At 41.2% G+C, this 23,740-nt stretch overlaps 1 protein-coding gene and 1 long non-coding RNA gene across 3 annotated transcripts in view; one reads left to right on the forward strand and one right to left on the reverse strand.

The window, feature by feature from the left end:
• The window catches only part of SH3GL3 (SH3 domain containing GRB2 like 3, endophilin A3), a 53,951-nt gene that overhangs the window by 15,570 nt on the left and 14,641 nt on the right, over nt 1–23,740 (forward strand). The window contains exons 2-3 of one of the 2 annotated variants that reach the window (XM_035335794.1): nt 21,271–21,339; nt 22,531–22,603. In XM_035335794.1, the coding sequence (XP_035191685.1) occupies nt 21,271–21,339; nt 22,531–22,603 (142 nt within the window). Of the gene's footprint in view, nt 1–21,270; nt 21,340–22,530; nt 22,604–23,740 lie in introns of those variants that run through there. The other variant, XM_035335795.1, reaches the window with a different exon arrangement.
• Nucleotides 18,259–20,222, reverse strand: LOC118172107. The gene is made up of 3 exons (XR_004753559.1): nt 20,040–20,222; nt 19,769–19,922; nt 18,259–19,595 (listed from the first exon to the last, which is right to left on the reverse strand). It is a non-coding gene; the product is annotated as an uncharacterized LOC118172107 (long non-coding RNA).

Below are 23,740 nucleotides of genomic sequence, written 5' to 3' on the forward strand. Positions count from 1 at the left end.
CCTTAAAACTGTAAATCACTATAAAAAGTGCCCACATCTTCTCTCCATTATTTCTCCTGTGGTTGGTCACATCAAGTATTGATATTTAGAAATATTTGTCAGTTAATTTCTAAGGCTCACGTTTACCGTTTGTGGTGTTGAATATATAATGAGATTGTTTTGAATTAAATGAAAGTGATGTAAGTATATTCTGAGTTTACAAAAGCAGAACTAGGTCAGCCCCAAAACTGAGTAAAAATCCCTGCCTTTTTCCTAGCCCTTACTTGGACAGGGCTCTCTGGCACCGGTCTTGATTAAATGTTTATTTTTTTGGCCTCACATGTGGGCACTGAGAATGTATTTGAGGCATGAACTTAGGAAGAGAAGGTACGTGCTCTGTGTCCTCAAAACGAGGCCCATGTATGGAGCCTTGCAAAAAAGCAAATATTTTGTTTTAAATTGGTTTTCAATAAAGCCGTCTAATATGCAGAAATATTTGGTCATGAAAAATGTGGCAGGGCAACTGGATATTCATGAATTATGCAGTGTAGTTAAGTGTTTTCCAGAATAAAAAGGGATTTAAATGCTTTAAGGATGTTAATTGCCCATTCTGCACATGCTAGCCCTGATTTACATGTTGACTGATTTCTCTTATTTGAAGAACTAGGATTTATTTATTTATTTTTTGTTTGAAATGATGTAAAAGATGTAACACTAGCAAATGTTACTCTAAGAGAAAAATGTTGCAATTGCCCATTTCTCAACAGCTCTAATGAAGTCAGGTTTGGTACTGGACCCAATGGCAGGGCAATATACGGGGCTTCGCTTCCATGAAGCTTTCAAGTATTTGCTCAGCTTTATGTGCATGGCCAGCTCTGGGACTGTTCCTGTTCTCAGAGCTGGCTAAAACCCTCCTGAGTTGAGGCCTGCACTATAGTCAGTGAGGTATTTAATGTGAGCTTTCCGGAGAGCCAGTGGGAGCCATTTTACATGAATAAGCTAGGGTAGTTTAGGCTGAGAAAGGAATGAAGGATCCATTTTCTGGGGTTAATTCCAGGGCATTGTGCTGGAACGGGTCAGACGATGTGATGGGAACACCAAGTGCAAGAAACTCCTTTAATAAGGGGCTATGACTCAGAGCAGCGCGCTCTTCCAGGATTATGACTGACAATGTGCCAGCATGTCTAGAATGAGGCAAAGCATAGATTTTCACTAGATGGAGTGGCAAGTGCTACATGTCATGTGATGAGGACAAAAATGTCGAAGTATTGTACTGACAAGGTAATGTCAGGCTTATTTAGTTTAGGAGAGAGGTTATTGAGGAAGTCAGACTGCCGAAGTGCATAGCTTGTGTTTTGTTCAGTGGTATCTTTGCACTGCAGGTGCAAGCCCTGAATTTAAGGCATCAGCTGAAGCGACTGGATTCCATCAGGCTGAGGATACAGCTGCGTGGCAATTTGGAGCAGCCTAAATCTAGGCCATCGTGGCCTCGCTCTACCCCTGGGGTGAGCTCCTGCCTGCTTGCTAGTGTCAGCTCGGGGTGCTCGTGTGGTCACACGCTGAGCTGATAGAGGCGGCTTGACCATCTGAAAGGGAACCCAGCTGAAACGTGTGGTTAGCTTTCACATGGGTTAGCTCAGGCAGTGGCACGACAGCCATTAACAGTGCAAGGGAAGTCTCACCAGGGAGGAGAAGGATTTAGAAAAGGCTAAGCAGCTGTGGAAAATACCTTAATGAACATTTTGTCCAAATTCAGAGTAGAATAAACTGTGCTTTGTAAGAGAGCTGTATCTCATGGAAGTTCAGGACAATGAGCCAACAAGAGGTCTCTGCTACCAGTTCCCCCTGGCTTCAGTGTTGACCACCATGACTTTGGTAATAATGGCAGCACCGCCAGCCATTTAATTTACAAAGCCTTTGAGTGGTAGGGCTTATGCAATGAAAATCCCAGAGTCTTCACTATGGCTTCAGTGAAAAACTGAGAATGCCGTTGTGTGAGGGAGAAAAATATGATTTCAGAGGAGGGGAGGAGGAGCTTGTTTCAGCTGTGGGGAGCACCAGGGGAAGGAATTATGCCCAATTAGAGTGAGGACCAGCGTGAGGAATGAAGTAGAATGGACAGAGAAGTTAGGGTGAAGTTGTAAAAGGCCTTTAAAGTAGCAATAGACAATTTGAGCAGTAAAAGATAAATGTGGTATAACTTTTCACATTCTTTCAATACTCTGGATAAAACTATGTCATAAGGGACTACTTGGACAATTACTTGTTAGCATCTGTAAAAGCAATCTTTACATTTAGTCACGAGAGTCTTCTGATGTAGAAGCATCTTAGATGAAGCAGGAGTAACTATGACGATGATGTGAAGGGTCCTTATATTACTTGGGAAGGATGCATGTAAAGGAGTAATTTAAATCTCCAATTTTCAGGGTTTTGTTTTATAGCATAATCACCTTTTCTCATCTTCTCAGTGGGCATGTATGAGTAAGCCAAAAGGAAGCCACACCTTACTTATAAGCACAGAAAATATCTGTAGAAAGAGGGATTGTTTTAAAGCCAAATCAGGATTGTACCATTGCCAAGTGAATTTTTGCACTGGGAGCTTTAGAAGGAGGAAGAAGTGCTAATGTGATAACACCCCGTGGAACTTGCTCTGCATCTAACTTGTCATTCATAGCTCTAGCAACTAAGTGTGGAAAGCACAAAGGACAAAATATTGCCTGCTTGTTCTACATGAAACAAGACACCTAAAGAGAAGCAGGAAGTGGTGCTGGTTAGTCCCCACCAGTGAGGTTTGCTGCTTTTCCTTTGTCACCCTACAGGAGGACTGCCTCTGTGTGATGCACTACCACCACCACTTGTCTGCCAGTGTATTTTGGCTGGATAAGCAAGGGCCAAACAGGTCATAGTTTGAAATCAAAATCACCCAAATTTACTTCCCAAAGAAACTCAGACTTTTTTTTTTTTTTTTTTTTTTTTTTAACAGAAGCTTGGAACTGAGCAAGGAATCAGTAAAATTAGAAAAGGGAGGAAGGATATTAACTTAAGAGTTTTGGATGGCCCTTTGATGTCTTTCTACTTGCATCTTTAGAATATGCTCAGTTTCACAAGCAGCAAGATTTTAAACCGATTAAGGAACAATATTTTAGATGCGCAGAATGCACTTCTTGAGTAAAAGCATGTTTCTGTCTGTGTGAAGCACTATGCTTTCATGTATGTCATTGTTCTTGGCTACATGACATCTCAGATCAATGAACTTGAGTTTTTTGTCAGAGACTTCAGCATAATCAGGTTTTCTCATTAAAAGCATTTGCGTCTTCTCTTTTGAAATGTTGACAGTCTCGAGTCTCACACTTTATTATGACTGTATGTTCCTAATAAGGCAATAACATGGAATAATGTGTCTTCATCTAAAAATGTAGATAGGTCAGTTTGGTTTAGTATATTTGAATTCTTACAAAGATGTCTTCCTTTTGAGATGTGTATTTTCAATTACTTTCAATATACTAATTTATAAATGCATGTCTTGGCAACAGTGTTGAGTTCTTTGGGAAACACAGTGGAGATTTGTCAGGGAATTGTTCAAGGTTTTGGAATACAAAGTCGTTTTTGTTGTACTATGCCTGTGCTAAAGAATAGCTTTAGCAGACAAGTTTGACTAAAACACCCAGTAATGCCACGCCGTGTCAGTGCCTGGTGCAAAATGACTCACTCTCTATAGAAATGTAACCTCGCATTATAGAGTCCGGAGTCTTGCACTTTATTCACATATGGACAAGAAATTCCTTTGTCCACAATACTATGCTTTTCTTCAATATCTGTATGCATTTAAGCTCATAGACACCGTGCTGAGTGCTGGTGTACACCCCATCTCGTTCAAATGTTCTGTTTGGTTATCATTTTTCTCTGGTTTCTGTAGATTCAATATTTTACTGTCCTTTTTCACTTTTTTTTTTTTTTTTTTTTTTTTTTTTTTTTTTTTTTGGTGATTGCAGGTGAGCTATGGTTGTCAAACTGGAATGGCTGTTGTGTAATACGTAGAAGTACTGGCCTCAGTGCTGCATTAATCTGGGCTTGTCTCATTCTATTACTGGTGTTCTGTCTGAACAGTTGTAATGAATGGGAAAGGTTCTTTGGTGCTGCTTTTAAAGGACCATAGCAAGAAGCCATCAAAGGGCTGTACGCAACCCTTCTGTGCAGAGCTCTGGAACAAGCATGGAGAAAGCACGCGTGATGGTTACCGGAGCTCCATGGTTTGTACAATGGCATGGAGATGAAGGCTTTACTTAGAGGATTTTGCTCTCTGGAAGGGGGTTGTATTTTGGTACGTGTAAATTGGACTTATTGGCAGGAAGGAATGGGAGATGTAGAAATCTGAACAACTGTGGGATGGACTTGGCTTCTGAAATGTACTTCTTGGTGGTTTTGCTGCCTCCAATGTTCAGTAGCTCCTGAGGGCATCAAGAATAAAAGCACTGTGGTTTAGAAATTCTCATGTGAAGCCTGTGTTGCTTGCTTTTTCATCCCACTGATGTGGTCAAACAGTGAAAGTTACAGTGCTTGTGGGAGGCGCTGAGCCGGCCTGGTGAGGTACCTGGGAAGGATGTCAAGTCTAATACAGATTTCAGGTTAAAAGCATCTGAGCTGATGGTTCACCACATCCAAAGGAAAGACTTCAGATCGTACCGTGTGCCACAGCTGTAGAGCTAGAAACACTGCCATGCCCAGATTCATCGGGTTTAAAAGGTGGTGGGACCCAAAGGTAAAAGTCCATCTTCAGGGTAACGGCAGAGCTACAGCAGATTGGCTGGGCAAGTTAATAACAAGTTCCATTAACCTTTGGGTGGTCCAGCTTGTTTGTGGGGGACTAGAGAGGGTGGAAAAAACGGTGTTTGAATTGTTCTTTATTCAACTCCTTTGAGCAGAGTGCTTTGGGAAGCAAATGCCAGGCCTCGCTGCAGTTGAGATGTTGTGCTAGCTCTCTGTTGCTGTAATCAAGCTTCTGCTCGGCGACAGCTGCTCTTTTTTTTTTTTTTTCCCTTTAAATGTACAACACATTTCTTTTCATGTTATTCAGTAGCTAGTGCTTAAGCTCTGTGCTAATGCTTAAAAAGAATAAAGGATGAGTGTAATTAGGAAGCTGAGAAAGCTGCTATATGTTAGGGGAAAGAAAGAAAAGATGGCGCTTTTATAACTGCAGTTGAGGGTCTTGCCAAGATTATCTGCATATGGTTACCGATTGCTTAATATTTTCTGTCAAAGAAGCTTATTAAAGGAAATTATATTAAACAAGTACTGTATGCATTGTAAGAGAAAGAACTTGGCCTTTTAGGTTTTGAAGTGGTAGAACACATTTCTTTAAACATTTTCTGCTAGAATAATATTAAGCATTATGTATGCTTCTAGCTCATGTATTTGTCCAGTAACCTTAACTCATAGAGCTCCAGGGTCTGACCTGAAGCTTAAATCCAAAAGGGTTTTGCTGACAGACCTGAAGGCAGGAGCAGACTCACGTCCCCCTTCAAAACGGAAGGGAATGCTGATGGGGTTTTGTCTAAGTGACAGCCCGCTGACTGGAGCCCTGTGCCGCTGCAGGAGATCTGGAGCTCGGGCTGTGCTGTGTTTTTGGAACCAGGCGTTACAGTGCTTTACAGACTGCTTGGCACATCGCTGCTCGGAGTTAATGTAACTGGTGACACTTATCTGCTGTGTTCTTAAGTTCAAGTGTCCGTGTGTCTGTGGGAAAGTGCTTTTACAATTTAAAGGCAGAAGGCCAAAGTTAATTAAACAGTCATAAACAGTGCATGTTGTTGGGATAGAAATCCAAGCTCACAGGAAGCAGCTTTTCAAGCAAAGGCTTATTGCAACTCCCCTTGAAAGCAAAGGTAGTAATATCTCTTTTAGCTGTTTTCCCCTCTCCTTCCGTTATTATCTGTTTCTCAAAATAACAGCAAGAACATGATCTTCTCTGGGATGTTTGTTACAGTATTTGTGTCCCAGGACTCCTCATTCTTTCAGCCTTGAGTTAGAGATGATATAAATTAATAGCATAAACCAGTCTCTCACATTGATAAAAGAACATGAGAGTGAACCAATAAATGTCTCCTGAGCAGAGCACTGAAAAGAACAAAAGTGTACGCAGCTCCTTCTGGGGGGAAGCTGGTGGAAACATTCGGGAGGGAAGGCTGGATGAATTATCATTGTGTTCGCACAAAATAACCGAACATTCTAAAATGTTTTATTTCCTGCCTCAGCAGAAATTCTCAGAACAATTTATCAAGCCACTGCTCATAGCTGTAGGAATATTTTGTCTTGACACTTGTGCAACAAACAGGAACTCTGACTAGGCAGTTCTTTGGTCCTCTGAGTTGGCCTTAATCAGAACTAACATGATGATTAGACCTTTTTTTCTGGCAAGTTTTCTCTTCAAGTGACTTAATTACGATCTGTTTTGTAGGATCAATATATACTGTTGACAAGGCCAGAAGGGACTCTAGTGCATCTGGAACAATTCCTGGAGGTCTCATTCATAAGATATCTATGTTAGATGCACAGCAGACTCTCACTTATGACTGTAAATCTTACGTTAGGAAACTAGTGATTTAGGTAAATACATGGTTTACAGACTGTCAAATGAGTATCTAGTGCTAACCTGTCTAGTAGACATAGATTTACAACTACACTGCAAAAAATGTGTGCCCTTACATCAGATTTGCAAGGCTTTATGAGTCTGTATCGAATATTAAGGTGGGAGAGAGCTTTGACATAAAAACCGAGTTCCTTTATCTCCTCTGCTGTTTAAACCTGAATGGACTGACTCGAACAGGCTTAACTGGCATTAACAATAGCCTTGCTTGCCATGAGGCATGCTCTAAATGAATTTAATTTGTGTCAGTATACATAGATTTGTTAAACAGCTTTTTTAGATTTATGTAGTACAGGTTCCCTGAATTCCTTTGCTGACTTATGTAAATTCATTGTCGTTAAAAAAAAACACTGTCTCCTTATATTCAGGAAAGCAACGGAAAATTTGCTTCATCATAATGGGAAAATGCTTGCACTGCTTGCAGGTACTATCAAGTGCAGAGGGTAAACATGCTGAAGAAAAGATGCCTTTTCCTGTCTACTCCTTATGGACTTTTAAATCCCTTTAATTAGAGGAAAAATAAAGCCATATAAAATTATTTAAATAATGACTTTTCCTTTAGTTGTTCCTGTTCTTCTAAACAGAATCAATGCCTTCCCCTGCAGGATTAGTTGGGATAGTAGCTAGATTACTGTTTGCACCAGCTAGTCAACTAAGGGAATGCAGCAGTATCCTATCCAAGACCTGTCATTCATTCCCATGTGTATGCATGTGAAAATACCAACCAGTATGCATACGGTCTGTAATAATAGGCTTTGAAGAGTTCAGCTCATCTCCAGTTACAGCAAGTAGGTCAAGGAAATTGTTCTAGGAGCAATATTTTATATGGCATGGATGTTGCTGTAGAATGTGCGGTGTTTCAAAAGGGCCAAAGGCGTTTCTCTGACAGGCCTTGAACATATCTCAAAGGAAGGAATGAACAACAGGCAGTCTGCTCTCCCAAACAAGATACAGTTGGAAAATATTAGAAACTGTATAATAACACCAGTGCAACGGGAAGCAGAGTGCTTACCTTCCTGCTCTTCCTGTATCACTGTTGTGTTACTGACTGTGACCTGTGTGCAGTCACAGGATGGTGTTGCTGTATTTGAAGTAGCAACACACTGTGTAGGATGAAGATACAGAAAAATTAACTTTAAAAGAAATTTAGGAACAGTAGTTGACCAACTTTGCTTATGGACTATGGTAGCTGGGCAAGACTTGATTTGGTTTCAGTTCGTTGTGTATATGTGCATCCCCAAACGACACAGAACCAATTAGAAAAACAAATCTTGCTGTAGTGTCTCTAGTTGTTTTTGGAAGGTTAATGAGAAATAAACACAAAAAACACAAGCAAGGGCCATAAGTAGGCTTTCCCCACTTGTCTACAAGGGGGAAAACCAACGTTGATTGTTTAAGCTTGGTTTGAGTCTTGGTCTGAAGCTGGAGTGAAGTGCTTTGCTTCACAGCCAGACTCGCCCGCTGGAGAACCGCTTTTCCCTGGCAGCTGGATGCCCAGGGCGTGCAGCAGGGCACGCTGCTCAGTGCTGTGACAGGAGCTTTGGCCGTAGCATTGCTCAAGTATCAGCTGTGCTGGTCGTTTTATTTTTGTACTGTGTAAGATGGAGACGATAAATAGATGGTAATAGCACCAAATGCCTTGCTGTGACCAGTCAGCCTTTGTATTTCACACCATTGCTTCTTCATTCCACCCCTGTCCCGCTGACTTCACTGTAAGAAAACATCTTTTCTTCTTGTGAGCTGTCTGTGGCTCGGCAGCATCGGTGTGTTGTGCGCGAGGGGCGCGTTAGCATCAGTGGAAAAGGAACTCTCTGGCTGGATATAAACATAAACCCACAATAGCCCGGAATCTGTTTCATGAAACCACCTATTTGAGGAGCTATTCATGGCAGAAAATTAATAGGAAAGATTGATGGAAGAAAGTAGAAGAAATTACCTCTCTTTTTTCTCCTTGTGAGGAATTCTGAGGTATTTGCTGGCGGCTGGAGGCTGCCAGCTCAGATGCTGCTGCCTTTTTTTTTTTTTCTTCCCACTGTGTGTGTGTGATTTCTTCAGGTTTTGAGCAGAGCCTTACAACCACCATCGATGGAGAGAAGTGTGTGCCATAAGAAAATAAAGGAAGCTCAAAGGAACATATGGCAAAGAGAGATAACTCATAAAGAGAGGTGAGGCAACCAAGAGAAGGACAGACTGAATGGAAAAACAGTAGTAGGGAGAAGAGACTAAATCAGAAGGCAAGCAAATGAATTTAAGGGGCAGGCAGTTTTCTTTTAGCCCTAAAATGTACAAAGAATTTACTAAAAATATGGGAAGGGGACTTGAATTCTCCTCACTTAGAAGGTGATGGGGAGAAAGAAAGACATGCAGAGCTACCAGTGATCAGAGCACGAGGAGAAAACATTTCTCAGGATGCTTGGCTTGCCTAATGTTTCTGAGAGAGAGAAAATCTACAAGGCTTAAAAGAAATACTCGAGAGATGGGGGAAAGTGACAGCTCTGCAATTATGTATTGTAATGTGAGGAAAGCATGCAAATAGGGCTGCCAGGAAAACCTGACGCAGGACTTTAGTACCTTAATAGGGCTGACTGCCCCTGGCACAGACCTGCATGTAATACAATAGTTGTCAGTGGTAAAGTGATTTTCTTGCTCTCCCCTTCTCTGCTTCTTGTTTCAGTTTTTGAGCAGAGCCAAACTTTTATTTTTTTTTGCGGTTCCATGAAGACGATGATATTCTTAACAAAGACCAGACCGTGGTCCCAGATTTTGAACTTGTGGCATTGGTTTAACCTTGATGCTATGGAAAAGCATCAGCTTTGCTCCCTTTCTCCCCAGAAGGCAAGCAGTGTTTATACTTCGGTCTTGCACTGGGAGCTTCAGTGAGCTTTTAATCGTCTCTAGGACAGTGGGATCCCAGCTGGTGGAGGCTGCCTAGGGAATATACTGAATTGCTGCATCCCTTCTGCCAGGGATGTTTCGTTCCTGTGCCTCTTTTCTAGTATCAGAACTGTGCTGTCAGAGAAGGGCCGGTACAGCTATCAGCCTCCTCTTGCCAAAGGCTGGGATCCTCATGCTGAAAGGAGAATTTGCAGCAAACCTGACTTAAATCGAAATTCTTACAGGTTCACAAATGAAATGTAAAGTGCTAATATTTTTAATAGGCTTTCAAATGAATTGACTTAAAGCACTAAATGTTAAACCCCTTCAAAGGTAGTAATTTCTGACAGAGCTTCCTGTAAAGCTTTATTTTTGCTAACTGTCAGTGGTGCTGCAGGTAAGAGAAGTGCCAACTTGAGCTAATTTTCCTAGCACAGATGACTGGGATTTGAGAGGTAACAAAAGGAGGAGGGACGGGAGACTCCCAGAAGAAATTACTGAATCCACTGCAGAAGAAAACGCTAGAGAAAATGGAACGTCTGTTGTAATTTAATATTGTTACATGTGCCTCTTGTGTCGGTAGGATTGCCATTGCTTTATAAAGCACAGAGCGCTTCTTTGCAAAAGCGTGTCTGTTCATTCGAGCTGGCAGAGCGCTTATGAGCCAGGAGCCATTGATCGGAGCTCTTTTGTGCAAGTCTTCTTTCTTCTGAGTACTCAGCTTTGTGTAATTTTTAAACACACAGCTTACTTTCATGGAAACGTATTTGCTGACTGTCAGAATTCTTAAAGCCATTAGAAATGTTTTAGGCCGCAGTGCTGTGGATCTTTTTGTGTACGTGATAGTTGGTGAGTGTCACGTCCAGGTGTGCACAGGTAACGCTGCAACCAAGCATTAGTTTAAGAGTTGGTAATTTCCAAAGTGTTTCCTATGTGATAATTGTAGATGATACACAGAAGTCCTAACCTGTCTGTACATCCTAAGACACAGCATTGGACTGTATTTGTGCTTTGTTACTGCTGACTCTTCTACGTTGTGGTTGCAGAGATATTTTATTTTTATTTTTTTAAAAGTATTTCTCACCTGTGCAGCCACGATTTATGGACATAAAGAAGGGAAGTCTGTGCTATGCTGTACGAGGAGTAACTCAAGGACAAAATATTGCTTGAAAAGTAGGCATTAAGTAATAATAATAATATAGTAGCAGTTACTTTAGCCACTGTCAGCTGTTTATGGCTTGAATCTGAAATTAAACAGAGCTCATAGTTTGGCAGTGTTTTGAGTCGTGTGCGCTTCTCTGATGAGTCTCACGAGACGGACTTCTAAGTATTTACATGCCGAGAGATTTAGATAAGCACTTGCTGGGGTTTTCAAAAACATCCAGGTCCCTAATATTTCTTGGGTTTTGTGTGTGTATGAAAGCTTCTGATCAATTCTATTCCTTTGAAGCAAAAGCACATTTAATTTGATAGAAAACAGCATTCCATCCCAGTCTGATGAGCTATTTCACCAATGCTCTTCTGGTTGTGTCTTTTCGTATATTTTTTGTTCTGTTCTTGTTTTCCCTCACTTGTTTGTGTTTGTGAGGAAAAGGGGAAACTTGTTAATCCTTGTACTTTCTGACATGCATGGAAAACAGTATTCTGTGACACCAATTAGCCGGTTTAATTGCATGACGTTGTTTTGTGTTATATTTATTGTTAAGACATCAGTTTTGCAAAATCCAGCTCAGTGTGGTTTTGTTGCTGAGCTCTGACAGATTTATATATTTACCAAAAAAAAAAAAAAAAAAAAAAAAAAAGCTAAAACTCATGGGAATAAAAAAAAGTATAGAAATGATTAAACTAGGGAATATTTAGTAAAATATTTATCTCATAGTTTTGCTAATAGTCCATTAATCTCCCTGTCAGCACAGGAGAGCAGCTCTACTATTTACTTAATAATCAGTATTAACATTTTGGTTACTGATGTATTATTTTCAGATGTTGCCCCAGTGTAACTGTATGTAATGGTTTATGATCCTCATGGAGGCTTTGAACTTTGGAAGTTCCTTGCTTTGCATACAATTTCAAGGAGCTTTTATGTAATATTTTTTGAAGTTTTGCTTTGGAATGAAGGTGTTCAGTTGGACAGCACAGAGTTTGTTCAATTCCTAATTTGGGTCATAAATGTTTCATACAGTCTTGAGCGAACTCTGTTCAACTTTGTTCAACTTTCTGCTACCCAACTGCTTGCACATTTAGGCCAAAACCTTTTTTTTTTTTTTTTTTAGGACATTTCCTCTTCTGTAAGATCAACGTTATTTAGGGACTAGAACAGTCCATAGTTGCGTAGGTCAGCAAGAAGCTCACATTATTTTTCAGATTTTAAGAGGATTAACACTCAAAATTTGAGGTCCAAAACAGTAAATGTGGTCAGTTTGAACATAGAAAACAGATGAAAACACTCCTCGTTTCACTCTTCTAACACAGTCTACAATAGTGGTAGGACCTTCCTTGCACAAATTGTGTGCTCAGATGGTTTAATTTTGTTCACTGACAAAGGCTGAAATTGCATTCATTTAATAAAGTTTAGTAGTTTAGTGACAGTGCAGTAATTGATAAGTCCTGTAAATGTAACTTTTCATTTCTTTGCCTATTTGGAACTATGTACAGCATATTTTATGTCAGACAGCTTTCTTTAAGGCAATGGAGATCTGGGACTGGCATCCTAACTGCAGAATTACCACTTACTGTGTGGCCAAAGCATCAGTTTACCTCAAATTCAATCAAGTACTTAGGCTTCCAGTTTTACCCCTAAATTCCTGGCATCTTAGGAGCTTGAATGTGTGGTTGAACCAGTATCAGTTTGCTTCTCATTTTTCCTGTAGCGTCAAAACCTGTAGCAGTGGCAATGAAGTAATTCCTGCTTGGAGCTGGAAGTCTGCAATCCAGAACGATGAGCAAGCGCTATCATCTGTACAAGGCTCTTTCAATGAGAAGCTCGAGACTTCTCAAATGCCACAGCAAGAGTCAGACTGTCAGCTACATACTGAAGATAAAACATTCAGAAATATGTTAAGAGCTCAAATGAGAGGCATTTAAAAGAGCAGGCTTTCTTAGAGGGAGAGGCAGCACCCTTCTCAACGTACGGACTTGCTTGTGGAAGTCTAGACTACACAGTCTGTATTTACCCGTGCTTTGGCAGGATTTTGTTAATAAGGTTAATTTAAATGGCTGCCTGCCTGTGTACTCACTGCGTCAGCTGGGTACAGGATTGTAAGTGTTGACCAAGTAACAGCAAGCGTTCAGCATTCCTGACCCTACTTAAAACTCTCCTTCTGGCACAGAGGTTTTGTGTCTAGCTTTTTGTGCAACAATGCTAAGGAGCGTTAGAGCTATAGTGTAATGTCTGCTGTTCCCTGAATTGTGGCAAACAACAAAGAAACAAACAAAAAACCCCTTACCTACCCATACGTATAAGAAATGTATTAGAAAGATGAATCACATGGGGAGGTTCTAAGTATAGCCGTCAAAGAAAGGAGATTTGGGAATTATTTTTTTTCACAAATATAGCAAGTAGCAAATGGAGTCATAAATAATACTTCACTGGAGGTTACTGGTGGCTGTCATAAAGTGCAGGACCACAACTGACACACTGTCCTGTTCTTACAGCTGACTTAATTGTTTAATTCCAGCCACTTCATCTCACCTCAGCTTTGCCAGAACAGCATGCCCTTCTCTTCTGAAAAATTTCTGTTGTGATAATGCTCCCAGCTGGCAGAATCTTTTGTTTTGACTGTGCAAAATCTTACGGCTTGTTCAGCTAATTGCACTCTTCACATTCTCATCTTTTTTTTTTTTTTTTTTTTTTTTTTCATTGTGTATGTCCTTCCCAAAGAAAAGGTGGCACTCATCAACCAGAAACCTCATTTATGTCATGTGCTTGAGCTCCAAGCGTTTTCCTTCCTCAGTGTGGTTGCCAAAGCAAAGGTCTTATTTTGATTAAATACGTTTGGATGTGTACCTAAGTGTCTTCAGCAAGCCTTACTCATGTGAATTGATTTAAATTAGGAGAGATCCCCGTAAGTGGGGTAGAAGAACTGTACGCAGAAGAATTGAAATCGGTGGGAATTCTTACCTGCGTGGTTATGAGCCCCTAGCACCATTAGTTTTATAGCAGAACCTCACACTGAGCAGCTGGTGAGTTGCTGGAAGAGACATCTTAGATTATCTCTGTGAAGTGCGTGTATTTTGATGTCATTGCTCAAATGTCTCTGTAGGAACCGGTGCTTGCAAGGACTTTCTTGATCCCAGAATCCATGGCTCACACGATTTGAGCTTCCTTTCTTAATAGAAGTGAGCTGCCACTTCTGCACCTCTGCCAGAGCCGTGCTGTTGCAGCTCGGCTGCAGTGGCTCGCCGTTGATTCACCCGGGTGGCTGCAGGCCTTGTTCTGTGATGGGAGCGGGTCGGTTTGTCTTTATGGAGCTTACGGGGTTTTGATGGGCTGGCTCCTGGTGATACTGGCAGCTGTAGGGCTGGCTGCAGCGCTCTCAGCTGATCCCATGGCTGGGCATGGACACTTTGGGTCATGCTCTGCTGTGAAAGATTGGCTCCCTCTTAGACCGTAGGCTTAATAATTGTCTCTACAGGCAGCCTCTAAAAGGTAAAATGTTTGCAGCTGACTTCATGTCGCACCAGAGCATCGCCATGCAGGAAGGCTGCACGTGGGGACACCCTCAGGTCCCTGCTTCCCCAGCAAGTCATATTGCAAACATATTTATCTTCTATTCTTCTTTATTTGTCTTATTCTTTTATACTTCAGTTCATCTGCCTTTGTAAAAATAATCTATTGTGACCTTCTTGGACCTGTTTGTGTGAGAAGTTACAAATAATGAAATCAGCGGTTCATAAATATTAGTGGGGTTAAGAACGTTCCTCATGTATACAAAAAACGTTGCCAGTACTTTTGTTCATTTGTTTAACTTTGTGTGTGTGACTCAGAGATCTCTATGAGACGGTATGTTTTGCTTGGGAAACAGGCCCTTGGGATTTTTGGTGCCCTTATAGAAAGTTTTTTTGTTTGTTTTTAGTACAAAATGGAATTTCCTACAGAAGACTGTGCTTTGAAAATGAAATGGAGCTCGGGCCTTATTTTTCATTTTTATGAGTTGTATCAAGTTTTTTAAAATTAGGGAGTATTTAAGAAACATTTTAAAGAAATGCATCTTATTGGGCCTCAAATGTAGCACAATTTTAAATCCCTCATATTTAAAACAAACAGAGACCAGCCAAACAGAGCCCTCTTGGGTACTGTGATTCTTGTTTGCTGCTGAGACAGGATTTGCTAGCATCACAAATCCCTGAGGGAAGCTTGGATGTAAGACATGCCCTTCCTTTATTCAAGACTGTGAGCACAGTCATGGGCTGTCTTTGAAGTACAGGCACGCACTATAGTTGATCCATTTATAATTCTACTTCAAATATCTGGGCGTAGAGATCTTTGGTGAAACGCTAGGACGTGAATTCCCGTGGCCACAGATGTGACCTTCTGAAGTTCTGGTTCAGCTCCTTGTGACGGGCAGGGAGCTGCAAGAGAAACATCCAGCTGCATGTAGCACATTTTTTGTCCTTCCCCCCGCATTCATACGAAAATGTCCTCTGCAGTAGGTACTGCCAGAATGCTCTTTTAATCTTTGTATCCGCAACGTGATTATATTTTTTAACCAGTGTTAATGTCCCGTAGAAATTCTGTGATAGTATAAGGCGTTTTATAATTGCACAAAAGCAGTTAGCCTCCATTCCTTAAACATCCATGTGCAAATGTTGATGAATTCAGTGGGATTTTATACCACTCCTGTAGCCCTGAGTACAAGTCACGTAGGCAACCCCTTTGGCCTGGAAGACAGGCCAGCACCTTGCTTCTCTAATCTGAAAGAGCATTCTGGAAAAGGAAAAAAAATAAAAAAATAAGCCTCACTTCCCTCAGGAGGCTGAACACTGCAAGGAAGCACTGCTTCAGCCAGAAGACACCTTGCCAGCCATCTTTTTCTTCCCATTGCTTATGACAGGCATGTAATTAAAAAAAAATAATTCCTCAGAAAGCCGTTAGTATTGTCACGTTGCGTTACATCTTCTGCGCATAAGGACTTAACACCAAACAAAACAATTACGTGGCTGCAGGGCAATAACCAAAAGGTTTAATGCTTTGTTAAGAGCAGTGTAGCTATTATGCATTAGCCATGCCGGAATGCAGTGTTTTGCACTGAGCACGGTACTTGAAGATCTGCCTTAATGTATTTGTGCAGCTTGGCCCAGCGATGGGTTTCTGTGGGAACTGGAGCAGGAGAGTCACATTATTTCCTGGCTTCCTATGTATTAACTTTGGGATGAATCTATTAGTTTTCCCAATTGGTTGCTGCTTTCTGTTTTTGGAGGGAATATTTTCATAGCTTTGGGCTTTTTAGTTAAAAGATTTTTTTTCTCCCCTTAAAATCTAGGTTTTGCCTCCTGGGTTTGATAGCGTGCATATTTATGACAAATGAAGGAATTTTCCATCCCATTAAAGTTTCAACAGATAATTTCAACAGATACTCATTCAGAACAAAATAAATACTGTTACGTGGTGAAGGGTCAATAAAAGCTCTCAGTCTTTAACAGCATGAGATATCTTTCATTCGGTCATTAAATAGCATTTGATGACTTCTTGGCCAGTTACGTACCAGGGATTTTTGCTGGCTAATTAAGGACTTACTCAGCTACTGTTGAAATAAGTGGAGCTCAAGAACACAAAAACCTGTGATGGTTCAATCATCTGTTGCAAAAGAAAGGCAAAGCAAGTGAAAAAGAAGGTCAGAGCTTGTGCGCAGGTATTGGCCGGCAAGAACCGTATTAACTTGTGTTACAAAATACCCAGCGGATATATAAAAAATAGGGTAATTGTTTTGAGATTTTTATCAGCTCTCTGTTGGTCTGGGATATTTTTGGCAGTTTCTGGTGCTCAGTAACCCTCCTTAGTGAAATATGAAAAAGAATTGTAATTCACATTTAGTGGATGTGATACACAAAACACTGGAAAAAGACAGCGTTCTTCTGAAGCCTGTTTTCACAGCCCATTTGAGAGCAGAGAAGTATGCCTTCCTGCGCAATAAGAGTATAAATCTTAACATACTTCAGATAAAAGTACTGAAAAATTATATGGAGGCTTGAGGCCATTTTAGTTCAGAGTTTTCTTGAGGCGTAGGCTTTAGTTTAAACTGCAGATAGTTTGTGTGCTCTGCTCGTGCTTCATTACAACAGAACAAATCAAAAGAAAATTAAATTACCGTAAAGAAATTAATGTAACAAAGAACAGGTGTGAGAACAAAATCTGGATATTATGTTTATGGAATTTATTTATTTTTTTACAGAGAATTTCTTGGAATATAAATTCCTCGAAGATAAATATTTGCAGGTTTTTAAGACTGTGTAACAAAATTGCAATTTGCATGTTGAACAATAGTTGGATATACAGAGCTTAAATAGAGATCACTACAACTGAAGTGGTTTCTTTCAAAAACTTTTTTTTTTCCCCCAGATTTGTCTTCCTAGAAAGTTCCACAGTGAGCCTGTCCTGTTCCAGTTTCCATTATTCCAAACAACAGCAGGACCTAGCAAGAAGCTGCAGCCAAGAGCATTTGTGTACAAACTGCCGTGTTTCTTTATGTGAAAAGGTTTTCATTTCTGTCGTACTGAGCGTACAAGGTCTGTCATGACCTGTGGCACAGCAGTTACTGCATGTAACTGCAAAGGAGAGGTAGGAGTAAAATGGGAGATCTGAAACTGGTTTTGTGATCGTGTTTAAGGGTAGCTTTGTTTTGCTCCAACCTCAGTGACTCTTAACAAGTCAAATGTGATGGAGGGAGTTGCACAGACACCTCAGAGGAAGAAATCTTTATTGTTTCGCAGGTGGGGAGCTGTTCCTGGGCATAAGTAGTGATCCGGAGGAACCCCAATTAGCTCTGCTGAATGGCTTTAGCTTCTGGCCTAGCACTGGAGCAGTAAGGGAGTGGTGGCCCCGTGGTGTGATCTGGATATTTCAGAGGACCAATGTCTTGGCTTTGTCCCTGTGTAGTGACAGACTCAGCACCGTGGCACCTGGCTGCCTAGTTTGGAGATGAAGATCAGCATTCTTCCCATGCAAACAATTCCAGGCTCCCACAGAGTACAGGCTCCGTGTGACGGCCGCGGTTTCGCCTTTGATTAGCTGACTCACAAACACCGATAGACGCTGCCTCGTAATTACACGGCCCTGTAGCCAGGCAGGCTTCTATTTAAGTTCAAAGCATTTTGCTGCTTGATATAATGCATGTAAATGATGCTCAGCAGATAGAGAATTAAAACTCAGCAGTTGTCTCCTTTATGCATCCATTTGCAATGATTAATTTGGTGTCCTGTGACTTTTAATTGGAAGAGTGGCAGTACTAGTTTCATAACTCCTAAATTTGCTGTGATCAGAACAAAAGCTGTTGTGTTTCTAAACATGAGAATAGTAAAACAGATGCTGGTTATACCAATATGAAATAAGCTGTCATGGTAAAATTTAATGATAACCATTAGAATTTTATACCAATTTTTACTGTCAGAAGCTCAGAACAGTTTATGGACTGTAAGGAATCAGCCTGCCATGTCTGTGAGCACTGAGGTACTCATTCTCCTTTTAGAAGGAAACTAGAGCTCAGATTAATTAACACTGAAAGTGTCTGCTTGGGTCAGAAACTGCAGGGTCATTGATGTTTGCATGTGAACAACTATTTTTCTTCTGGTGAGCCCTTTTCCTCCTTGATTTTGTTGTGCATTATTTAGGCAGCTTTCGGTGTGTATGAAACTATGCCTGCGGATCCCGTGGCTGGCTCTGTGCAGTTGCATTCCCACAGACTGTAAATGCAGATTCAGGATCAGGTGGGTGAGTTGGAAAGGCCCTCCAGGTTATAACCTCTTCGAAGCTGAATGTAGACACTGAGCTGATGTCTTCCACAGGCTCTGGAAGTGTACTCTGTCCCATCATCCAAGCTGTTAATTCAATTTTTCCATTACTTCCCACAAATTGTAGATACAGAATGTCACTTGCTCTCCGAGAGCTGGTGCGTGGAAACCTCTATTGTCCCGTGACCTTGGATCCAACCTTGATGCTTTCCTCACTCCCTGCTGCTTCAGCAAGCCCAGTGGTCCCTGTGCAAGGAGTGACTCACGGCTGCTGCAGACAGTTTCTCCCTTGGTTAGCGGCACCAAATGTTACCGGTTAAAGCACAGCGAGGAGTTTTGCAACACTGCAGAAGAGAAACCAAAAGTAAAGGTGAAATGGTAGTATTTGAGCAGATGCATGTGCAGGGAGGGTGAGCAGGCTGCAGCCCGGTGCTGGCACGTCTGCACGCTGGGAGGGGAGCGCAGCCCTGCCAGCTGGGTGGAAACGCCTTGGATCAACCCCTGCACTCCTGGCAAAAACAGCAACAATGCAGCAAGGCTAAGTTTTGGCCTGTTAATCCAGGGGGGTGTGCGTGACCGTGTATGGCCATCGGTAAGCCAGGGAGAGCTAAGGGATGCCAGTGGATAAATGGAGAATGCCTTAAGGCTTTTATTGAGAACATATCACCTTGCAGTGTAGCAGATGAGAAACTGCATTCTTCAGACTTTGTCAGCCTTCCAATGAGTCAGTGGAGTTGCTGGGTGGTTTTCTTTTTTTTTTTTTTTTTTTTTTTTTTTTTTTTTTTTTTTTTTTTTTTTCTTTTAAATCCCTGGCATTATCATTAGTGAGTGAACTTTCTACCTGTCCACCCCGCTTCTTGTTGAAATGTCCAGCTCCATTCTCTCCAGGGGTGGGACATTTCATTGTTACGGCCATTGGATGCAGTAATTTATTATTAATTATGCTTTCACAGTCGAGCAATCACGTTACCTCACTGCATTTATCCTCTGCCAACACATAAATGGATTATTTGTAATGAGACTGTTATGGGTAGATGCTGAATGCGGATTTTACAACTTCAGCCTAAGAAGGATAATTCCCCCGCTGCACTCGGCCTTCTGAAAGGGATCGCTGTGCGAGGGCTCAGGAAGCCACGGATCTGTTCAGTGCCTGCTGGAGAAGGAAAACATGTGTGAGGCTGTGGAAAGTAGCACTGATTGTTTCAGGAATTACCATTACACAGAAAAGAGACAAACTGCCAGCATAAAGAAGTTGCACAGTTTCTGATAGGCAGCTTTTGTAACAGCTCCTTTCTCCATCCCTGCCCAAGGACCCCTCAGATGTACCTGTGGAGGCGTGGGCAGTGTCCCCCTCCGTGTGTGGCCTCGGGTTGCTCCTCTGCAGTGACATCTGATGGTGGGAAGGTGCTGATTGCCACAGCTCCCTGCTGCCTGGGCTGCCTCATCTCTGATCTGCTTTTGTGCCTGTTCTGTCAGTGCTCTGGAAAAGAGATAATCTCGTGGAATTTGTCGGCTGCTTGGCATACCAAGCACAAAAATTGTGAGTCTTATTGTAAAGCCAATAGAAGTAATTAGTAGCATGGCTCTTTGAACTCACCTTTTCCCTGAAGCAGGTATACTCTTTTGGCTGTGTGGTAGCAGTGATATTGGTGCAAGGTCAGCTGCCACTGAGCTCCCAGCCCTGCTTCATCAGCTCGTTGCTGCTTTTTGGTGAGGCAGCGCGCTCCCCGCACACCTGTGCCGTGCAGGCTGCGGCTGAGAAGAGGGAAGCATTGCGCTGCAAGAGCCATGACCCATTTTCAGATTATGCAAGTCTCCAAGGCCCTTTTAATTCAGGGAAATACCTTCTCTTTTAGAGGGTGCTGAGGATGAACAAAACGCTTTACTGGGGGCAGGTTTGGGGAATGCCAGCAGTCAATGAGCCAGGCCTGGGTTTCACATCATGCTGTTACAGATTCAGTGCTCAGAGTCCGTTAAAGCAGAGAAATGTCTACTAGGATAATTCCTGCAAAAATAGGAGTTTGTTTGAAGTCTGTTTAATGTGTGTTAAACGACTTGTCTCATAGTGGCGTAATGCTTTCAAAGGCTGTGTCATGCTCTGCCTGTTTTTTCATTCTGTTGCTGTGCAGGTGCCGTACGTTGCAAGAAGCAGGCAGCTGAGAGCTGCTAGACTGTTTGTGCCTAGCCATGATTAAGTGAGGATCAAACGCAGGTCTGATGGCCTGGAGTTTTTATGCAAAAGGTGGATAACATTATAGCCGATTTAAGAAGGTTTACTGAAACCCTTGATTTCAAACCATTGCTCAGAGTTTCCGAAGAATGTGTGGCATTGTTGTTTTTAGTATCATAAAGATGCTTGGTCACACAGGTGGTCATAGTGCAGCATCTTTCCCGAGTCGGTTCCTTCCACTGAGCTGCACAGCATGTAATTGCCGTCAGCAGGGATGGGAGCTGTATCTGTGGGCTTAATGGCACTCAGGACCAGAAGGCACTCAGATGTCCAGAGCTGGAGAATTATCCCTGAAAGTGTTACTCTGGATTCGCCTGCAGACAGACTCTGGTCTGTCTGCTTGAAATGTGCAGTGTTGGTTGTGCCTTTAGGGTACAAAGCGTTAAAGCATGAGAAGTCACTTCAGTGACTTCTGTTGTAAATTCACATCTCTGTTTCTATTGAACTAAGCGTTTCATTTCCAAGAGGAAGGTTACTTTTCTCCTGCACAGTTGTTGCCTATTTTCTAATCTGCAGTGAACTCTTGTGACTCTCAGAGATACTTGTTCTCTAAAAATAATGATGCATATTTTATCATGATGGAATTTGTCTTTTACAGTTATTCAGTGAAAAAATAAGTGGAGCTGAAGGAACAAAATTAGATGAAGAATTTCAAGAGATGGAAAGGGTAAGGAAAGCAATGTACGTTTTTCAACACTAAGCTATTGCAAAATCAAAAGTCTTTCACATTTCAGATGCTAGAATGGTATTATAGATTTACATGGGGGAAATACTTAACATAAATATGTAAGAATAAGTGCAAATTTATCCTTGATTCTTGTCAGCTCAGCCAAGGGAGAAGAGACATGCAGAAAGGCTGTCTGAGCAGAGGAAGCTGGTTCCACAGACACCTCTTGACAGTGAAGGGAAGCTCCTCCAAGACTGGTGCAAAGCACCAAGAGAGACTTGTCTTTCTCCTCTGTCTATGTGGGAAGTTAGTGAGAGAGAAAAAATTCTCTTAATTCAGAATTATATTTGTTAGTTTAAGTCCGCAGTCAGGAATTAAAATGAATTGTTGTGGAAATGGAGAGGTTTATTATCGAGTTATTCGTGGTGGGTGTTTCAAATCAAACTGTGTTAATGTCACTTTCTCCTTTTTGAGCTTTTAAGTGCTTTTTATCACCATTGTCTTTTCTATATATTTTAAATGTACATAGTGGACCTAGGTCACAGCTTTTATTGTTGGCAGATTGAAGAAAAAATCTTGTGTGAGTTGTTTTATTTTATTTTATTTTTTCAATATGCATATTTAGGATTTATGATCTAAACAGGCTTCTAGGTTTCAGTTTCTTTGGCTTCAGATCAATTATTTCAGTTTTCTGCATTATAAGAGGAAAAGTAATATGCAGAGGTAGAAAAAGAGAAACAACCCTGAAATGTGATTTTATAGCATTTTAGAATCTATTAAATGGGAAGACAGTGCAAACCACTGCTTTCAATGGCCCTGGCCCCAAGACTGTGAGCTAGGATATTTTAAATCTTTTTCACCTGTGGAGAAAAGCAGTCATAGTAACAACCATTGGGCTGGCAGGAAAAGTGTAGCCTAGAATGCATAAGCAGCATTTGAGACTTATGAGCTAGAGAGATAAGTAGGTCTCCACATTTTGATATAAATTTTTTCTCCTCCTGTGTGCTAACTGCAAATTTATTTTGGTACGATCTCGTCACAACCATGGCATGACCATTTATTTTAATCTACCACATTTGCTTTATTTTAAATAAATTTTCACAATCAGCTAGAATAGTATATCTAATCAAATATAAACTTCCTAGTAACAGGCTTGCTTTTTACTAACTTTCGGTTACTTTTCTTTTTCAGAAAATTGATGTTACTAATAAAGCTGTAGCAGAGCTGCTGTCAAAATCCACAGAGTATCTTCAGCCAAATCCAGGTAGGGTAGAGAAAAGTAGGTGTCAGATTTTGCTAAACATTATCTAGTTACTCAGAAATTCATCCTAGGTGGATTAATTAGCTCATTATTGTGAGGCTTCCGAATGTCTAGAGACCCTCAGCGGTGTGTACAATGAACTGCACTGTAAGATGGAACTGTAAAGTTTATGTGCAGCAAGTCTGATCTGCAATGCAACTCACAACACGCGATGTTGGTCTTTCTGGGCGCATACGTACAGGTTGTGCATGCATGATGTGTCTTGGATGGCCTGGGACAGCAATACAGCACCTGTATTATTTATGCTGGATTTCCTGGCATGGGATATGGATCCCTAAAGTAAAGAGAATGCCAGCATTTTTTTTAGCAGAGATATAAAAGGCTGTTGAATTTAACTCATGCACTGCTGCCATCAGGGTACTGGTGGTTATGAAACCATGGAGAAGAGAGCTGTCACTTCCCTACGTAGAATCTGAGTGAAGCTTTGCTTTTTCTTGACACTGTAAGGTCTTAGTGGATTTTGGGTAGTCAGTTAATAGAGGTTTCTCAAATTCTAGTTTAAGAAACAAAAAATGGTACATGTTTACATTTACAGTTGGTCACAAAGATTAGCTGTTAAGAACTTGATGGACTGTCAAAACCAGCTGTTGGAAAGACCTTCATTTTTTTTGACAACTGTCTGACTGAATTTACATTTGGTAGCGACACCAACGACTTCAGAGATGGCTGTTCTGGGTGCCTTATGAGTTGCACGTCCCTGGATAAGTTTAATAGGTTGTTAATGTCTACAGAAGAAACATTTAATGGGTTGTGTCCACAAAAGGATGGCAGTATTCAACCCATTACCAAGGCCCAGCTAGGGTGTTCAAGATGCAGCTAGTCACCATGGTCCACATTCCTTAGGAATACCCTACCCATGGCTACCACTGTGTTGAAGAAGTTGTGGAGAGGTAATTGTAAGGAGTAGATTAGAAAAACATTCCAAGAATAATTGCATAGTTTTGTCATGATATGTGCACACTAACAATAAATTATTAATTTTTACGTACCCAGCCTTTCTGCAGAATAAACTCTTAGTGTCTTGAATAGTGGAAGCAAGAAAAAAGCAGGGAAAAAAAATTCTGTAAAGCTCTCACAAAC

Source organism: Oxyura jamaicensis, chromosome 10 (genome assembly GCF_011077185.1).
Source record: "Oxyura jamaicensis isolate SHBP4307 breed ruddy duck chromosome 10, BPBGC_Ojam_1.0, whole genome shotgun sequence".
In the NCBI taxonomy this organism is placed as follows: Eukaryota; Metazoa; Chordata; class Aves; order Anseriformes; family Anatidae; genus Oxyura; species Oxyura jamaicensis.